The sequence below is a fragment of the Corvus hawaiiensis genome, chromosome 1 (assembly GCF_020740725.1).
Source record: "Corvus hawaiiensis isolate bCorHaw1 chromosome 1, bCorHaw1.pri.cur, whole genome shotgun sequence".
Lineage (NCBI taxonomy): Eukaryota > Metazoa > Chordata > Aves > Passeriformes > Corvidae > Corvus > Corvus hawaiiensis.
This window is the reverse complement of record NC_063213.1, coordinates 98,757,877-98,764,455: the sequence shown is the minus strand read 5'-3', so window position 1 is coordinate 98,764,455 and position 6,579 is coordinate 98,757,877. Positions and strand designations below refer to the sequence as shown.

General features: G+C 58.5%; 1 protein-coding gene across 1 annotated transcript in view; it reads right to left on the bottom strand.

Annotated features, from left to right (window-relative positions):
- Window positions 1-6,579, bottom strand: part of SUPT5H (SPT5 homolog, DSIF elongation factor subunit) — a gene marked incomplete at its 3' end in the record, with an annotated part of 23,855 nt that extends 17,276 nt beyond the window's left edge. The window contains 20 exon segments of the mRNA XM_048322073.1: window positions 352-498; window positions 786-886; window positions 889-931; window positions 1,492-1,647; window positions 1,723-1,859; window positions 1,941-2,034; window positions 2,337-2,442; window positions 2,520-2,590; window positions 2,986-3,075; window positions 3,170-3,421; window positions 3,877-3,945; window positions 4,071-4,101; window positions 4,225-4,290; window positions 4,398-4,466; window positions 4,878-4,947; window positions 5,052-5,063; window positions 5,578-5,643; window positions 5,733-5,901; window positions 6,021-6,136; window positions 6,356-6,579. Coding sequence (XP_048178030.1) covers window positions 352-498; window positions 786-886; window positions 889-931; window positions 1,492-1,647; window positions 1,723-1,859; window positions 1,941-2,034; window positions 2,337-2,442; window positions 2,520-2,590; window positions 2,986-3,075; window positions 3,170-3,421; window positions 3,877-3,945; window positions 4,071-4,101; window positions 4,225-4,290; window positions 4,398-4,466; window positions 4,878-4,947; window positions 5,052-5,063; window positions 5,578-5,643; window positions 5,733-5,901; window positions 6,021-6,095 — 1,824 coding nt within the window.

The following is a 6,579-nucleotide window of genomic DNA, read 5'->3' as shown; positions in this document are numbered from 1 at the left end:
AACCACCACATGGAGCCCCCAAACTCCCCCAAAACACCACAGCGAGGCCTTAAAACATCACAAAACCCCCCCAAAACACCTCAAGGACCCCAAAACCAACGCAGGGATCTCCCAAATCTCCCCCAAACACCCCGAGGACTCCCCAAAACACCCCAAGGACCCCCAAAACACCTGAAGGTCTGCCCAAACACCTCAAGACAAAGACACCCCAGGGACCCTGCAAATCTCCTCGAAAACACTCTGAGAATCACCCCAAACACCTGAGGATTCTTCAGACACCCCAAGAATCCCCCAAACCCCTCCAAGATTGCCAAAGCACCCCGAGGACCCCCCGAAGCCTCCCGGACGCACGGAGTGGGGGCCGTCGATGACTTTGACGATATCCTTGACGTGGATGTTGTTCTGCTCCGAGTCCAGCGCCACGGCGAAGCGATTGTCCTTCTTCCTGGTGACAGCCTGGTGCCGCACCGTCACCACCTTCCCGTACATGTTCAGCACCTGGGGACACGGCACGGCTCAGGGCACGCACAGGGGACACCCAGGAGACACCTGGCAGGGGACTCCAGGGACCTCCCAAATGTGGTGGGTTGGGACCCCCCTTGAAAGGGAATTTGGGGCCCCTCTGGAGGCCGATTTGGGGTGTGGGGTGCCCTGGGAGGTTCCCCTGGGATTTTGGGAGGGTTTTGGTGAGATTTAGGTGGGGTTTTGGAGCATATTTTATAGGATTTATTGGAGGATTCTGGGGGATTTTTTGGGGGATTTCAGGTTGGATTTGGGGCTCTCACCTGGAAGGTTTCCCGCTCCAGCCGCACGATGACCCCCACAGTTTGGGGGTCCAGCTGCACCAGCTCCCCCCACTCGTGCTGCCCCCCCACATCCACCCCGAGGCCGTCTCAGAGCAGAGCTGCAGATCCCGGGGCAGCACCTTCAGCTGGGGGCGGGAAACGGGGAAAAATCCGCTGGGACTGCACCAAAACCGCCTGTTTTCACCCCAAACCCTGTTCCCCCAGTTTTTCTCCTGGATTTTTCCTGGGTTTTCCCCTAATTTTTCTCATTTTTACCCCGTTTTCCCCTTTTTCCCCCATTTTCTGGGTTTTTCCCATGTTTTCACAGGTTTTTCCCATGTCTTTCCCATTTTTTCCCCCGTTTTTCCTGGTTTTTTCCCCCTGTTCCCACCTCGTCCATGGTGAGGTCCAAGAACAGGATCACAAAGTTCTCCTCCACTCTCCATTTCCCCTCATTTTACCTCATTTTTTCCCTTTTTCCCTATTTTTTCCCCATTTTCCCCCATTTTCCCCCCCTTTTCCCTATTTTTTCACCATTTTTTCACCATTTTTTCCTGTTCTCCCATTTTTTCCCGTTCCCACCTCGTGCATGGTCAGGTTGGAGAACAGGATCACAAAGTTCTCCTCCACTCTCCATTTCCCCCCATTTTACCTCATTTTTTCCCCTTTTTCCCCATTTTTTCCCCATTTTTTCCCCTGTTCCCACCTCGTGCATGGTCAGGTCGGAGAACAGGATCACGAAGTTCTCCTCCACCCTGACGATGAGCCCGGTGTCGCCCTCGAAGCGCCCGGCTATCACCTTCACGTGGTCGCCCATCCTGAAGTATTTCCTCAGCTCCTGTGCCGGGAACTCCAGCATATCCTGGAAAAACCCAAGATTCCTGGTTTTCCACCCAAAAAAGCCATCCCAAGGGGTTTTTTTTTGGGCTTTTCAGACCTTGAGGTCCTCGTGCTTGGGCATGATGGTGATCTTGTTGCCATCCACGCTGAGGATTTTGCCCTGCAGGTTGATGAGCTCACCCTCGCACACCTCCACGTTGTCCCCCGGCTGGAAGTTGTGTTCCCGCTCTTTTCCTGCAAAATTTTGGGGTGACTTAGGGAAATTTGGGGAGTTTGGGGTGTTTTCTGGGGTTTGGGAATGCAGGGATCCCATACCGGTGCTCTCGGTCACCACCTCCAGGTCGATGCCCTCGGGCTGGTCCTCGAACTTCTCCAGCTCGGACAAGGTGGGTTTGACCCCCTCGGTGATCTGGGATTGGGGGAAAATTCCAGGATTCGGGGCAAAAACGGATTTAGGGTTGGAGCACGCAGATTTTAGGGTTCAAACTTGTGGGTTTTGGGTAGAAGGGAAAATTTTGGGCTCAAATATGTGGTTTTGGGTTCCAAGAGGTCAATTTTGGGTTCCAAGAGGTCAATTTTGTGTTCCAACAGGCAGATTTGGGTTTGGAACATGAGGATATTGGGCCAGAAGAAGCAGATTTGGGCTGGAACAAGCGGATTTTGGGCAGAACAGGCAGATTTTAGGCCAGAAAAAGCAGATTTGGGGCTCACCACGGCCGACATGGCGAAGCTCTTGAATAGGAAGCCCTTCCGGCTGTAACGGTTGCCCTCGAAGATCAGGAAGTCGCCATCTGAGGCCACGTCCCCACCCAGGGACCTGGGGGACACCTGGGGTCACTCAGGGTCACTCCCAGGGTGACTGGATCCCGGGGGTCCTTCAGGACCAGGCCCTACCGGATCTTCTCGGCGTCGAAGAGGCGCTGGGGCGGCCGCTTGAACTTCTTGCGCTTGGCGAACCAGTCCTTCTGCGGGGGAGGGGAGAGGGGATCTGCTCAGGGGATCTGCTTGGGGGATCTGCTCAGGGCCAGGGATCTGCTCGGGGGATCTGCTCAGGGCCAGGGATCTGCTCAGGGGATCCACTCAGTGCCAGGGATCTGCTCGGGGGATCCACTCAAGGCCAGGGATCTGCTCGGGGGATCCAGTGACCTGGCATCCACTGACCCAGGATTTGCTTAGGGAATCTGCTCAGTGCCAGGGATCCACTGACCTGGGATCCACTCAAACCAGGGACCCACCGACCCAGGAATCACTCACAGGGATCCAACCCCCAGGGACCCACTGACTTGGGATCCACTGGTGGGGATCCACCCAAGCAGGTTCCCCTCCCCTGCCCAAGGTGCCCCCCCAGGTGGATCCTCACCAGGCTCATCCGGGCTTTGATCCGATCGAAGTCAATCCTGGGGATCATTTTGAGAGAGATCTGGTTCTGGCTGGGCTCCACGTAATCCACCTGCGCCAGGCCACGCCCACGGGTCAGTCCCGGCCGGCCGGGGCTGTCCCCAGCTGAGGATGCCCCCTCCCCCTCAGGTGTGTCCCCCCCTCACCTGGGCGATGTCGTCCTTGTAGATGCCCCTCTTGAGGCGCACCCAGGCCTTGGGCTTGAGGTTGGTGACCTCCTTGACCACCTTGAGCACGTCGGTCATCTCCTTGATGGGCACCATCTGCTGGTTCCAGTAGCCCAGGCGCAGGTTGCCCACCCCCTCAATGGCCTGCTTGACGTGGGTCTGCTTGTAGGCCTCGACGTACAGGTAGCCACGCACGTGCTCCGGGGCCACCACGGCCTTGATCTGCAGTGGCTGGGGACAGCGGGGACAGCAGTGTCAGCAGTGGGACACCTCGGTGCCACCCCAGCACAGGCACCCACGGGGGCCACCACGGCCTTGATCTGGAATGGCTGGGGACAGCGGGGACAGCAGGGGACAGAGGGACAGCGGGGACAGCAGGGACAGAGAGGACAGAGGGGACAGAGGGGGACAGCGGGGACAGGAGGGACAGTGGGGACAGCGGGGACAGAGGGGACAGAGGGGACAATGGGGACAGAGGGGACAATGGGGACAGAGGGGACAGAGGGGACGGGAGGGACAGCGGGGACAGAGGGGACAGCGGGGACGGGAGGGACAGCAGTGTCAGCAGTGCCACCAGCCTGGCAGCCGTGTGACACCAAGGACACCCCGGCACAGCCCCAGTGTCCCCACGTGCAGGTGTGACCCCAGTGCCACCGCAGTGTCTCCCAGTCCCTCCCAGTGCTCACCGTCTCCGTGTACTGGTAGGCGATGAACTTGCGCATGAGGGCGACGGCCGTGGCACGCTCCTCCCCGATCTGGGCACAAACCAGCAGGATTTGGGAAAAAAAAAAAAGGATTTGGAGGCAAAAAGGGAGATTTGGGCTCAGAAAGGGAGGTTTGGGCACAAAAAGCAGGGTTTAGGTCCTCCCCCAACACCCACCTTGCACTTGACCGTCCAGAGATTGGGGTCCCTGTGAGGGGCATCAAAACCTCATTATTTTGGGGGGGTCTGACCCAAATTCCCCCTTTTTTCCCCAGAATTCTCATTCCCAGGGATTCTGACCCAAATTCCATTTTTCCCCCTCAAAACTCACTTGACGCCGGGCAGCAGCTGCTGCTGGGTGATGTCATCCGAGAGCTCATCGGAGCCACCGTAAACTCTGGGAAAAAGGCCCCAAAAAATCAGGGAATGCTGGGGTGGGCGTGGCCCTGTGGTGCCAGGGAGGGTGCCAGGGACGGGCGGGGAGGGGACAGGGGTGGCACTCACGTCTCCCCCACCGAGGACTTGGCGTATTTCTTCATGTAGTACTCGCCCAGCTCCTCCTCCCGCTGGTCCCTGGCAGGGAAAACAGGGCGAAATCAGGGGAAAACGGGAAAAATGAGGAAAAGTGAGGGAGAAGCTGGGGGAAATGAGGGAAAAACGGGGGAAAACGAGGGAAAACGAGGGAAAAATATGGGAATGTGAAGGAAAAGCAATTAAAAAAAGGAAAAAAGAAGAGAAAACTTAAGGAAAAACAAGGAACAATCAAGGAAAAACAGGGAAAAATGAGAGAAAAACAGAAAAATGAGGGAAAGGCAGTGAAAATGAGAAAAAAAACAGGGAAAAATGAGGGGAAAAGAGAGGAAACCAAGATAAAAACATGGGAAAATTAGGGAAAAATGGGAGAAAAGAAGGGGAAAATGTAGAAAAAGGATAAAAACGAGGTGAGGGGTGACACAGAGGGACACTGGGGGTGTCGAGGGTCACCTCCAGAGGTTCTGGAGCCGCCGTGCTCCCGAGCGATCTTCGTCCAGCACCACGTTGTCAATGTTGGAAGCTGAGGAAGAGGAGGCAGAGGAAGGTCAGGAGGGGGATTTGGGATCGGGGGGGGGGGTGTGGAAATTTCGGGAACCCCCAGAATTGGGGGAGTGGGACTCTTACCTTCGATCTCCTCTGCCCCGGGGAGGAGGTGACGGTGGAGGATGAAGTAAATCAACAGCAAAAACCAGGGAATGGGGGAAAATTGGGGGTTTTGGGGGAAAACAAAAAAAAAATGCAACGGAAAAGCCCCAGGCGAGAGCGGATGAGATGGAGGGGGAGGGGTGATCGGGGACCCCCACCTGGGAAAAGGGATGGGGGAAAACGGGGATTTGGGGAGAAAGGAATTTAGGGAAAAAGGGATTCAGGGAGGAAAAAAGGGATTTAGGAAGGAAAACTGCAAGGGAAAAAGGGTTTGCAGGGAAAAAAGTGGTTTTGGGGGGAAAAGGGGATTTAGGAAAAAGAAGATATGAGGGGGGAAAAGGGGGTTTGGGGGTGGGGAAAGAAGGGGTTGGGGAAAAAGGGTTTTGGGGAAGGAAAAGGCAGTTTTGGGGATTCGGGGGGGGTGGAACAGGGACTCCCCCAGCCAGGACTTCCCTCCCTCCTCCCTGCAGCCCCCCGGGCTGGGGACAGCCCCCCCAGTCCGCACCTTTCTCCAGGATGTCCTCGGCCCCATCCTCCCACTGATCTTCATCCTCGTACTCATCATCCACATCTGGGGGGACACGCGGGGAGGGGGGGTCAGCTGCCTGGAGACCCCAAAACCTCCCCAGAACCCCCCCAAATCCCTGCCCCTTCCCTCACCAGCCTCATCCAGGATGAAGCCCCCGTGGCGCGGTTTCTTGGCTGGGCGATCGTCGTCTTCCTCCTCCTCCTCCTCCTCATCGTACTCCTCCTCCTCCTCCTCCTCTTCTTCCTCCTCCTCCTCCTCCGCCTCCTCCTTCCCGCTGCCCCCCCCGCGCTGCTCCTCGGCCTGACGGGGCCGGGGGATTTGGGGAGAGGGTCAGGGACCCCCGAGACCCCCCCTGAAACCCCCCGGACCCCCCCTGAAACCCTCAAACTCCCCGGATCCCCCCAAGCCTTCGGCCTCACCTCGTTGTCGTCGCCGTCGTCGCTGCTGCGTTCGCTCTCGTCCTCCGAGAAGTTGCTGTCCTCGCTGTCCGACATGGCTGGGGGTCTGGGGGGCACGGGGGGGCTTCCGGAGGGTCCTGGGGGATTCCGAGAGGAGGCTGGAGGGGTCGGGGGTGTCCTGAGGGCTTTAGGGGTGCGCTGGGGGTATCCGGGAGAGTCCTGGGGGTTCTCAGGGATGGGCCGGGGGATTTGAGGGTGTCCTGAGACGTCTGGGGTGTCCTGAGGGGAGGCTGGGAGGTGCTCTGAAGGCTCCGGGGGTGCCCCGAGCGCTCCCTCCGCTTCCCCGCCGCCCTCACTGCGGGCTCCGCTCCGCTCTACACCGCGGCCTGGCCTGGCCTCGCTCCGCCGGCGCCTGTGCCGCTCCCGGTGCCGCTCCCGGAGCCGCCCCCGCCTGTCGTGATCCCGATCCTGATGCCGGTGCCGCTGCCGGGCCCTGTCGCGATTCCCAGGCCCTGTCGCGATCCGGCTCCCGAACCGCGGCCGCTCCGCGTCGCTCCCGCCCCGCGCTCTCGCGAGACCT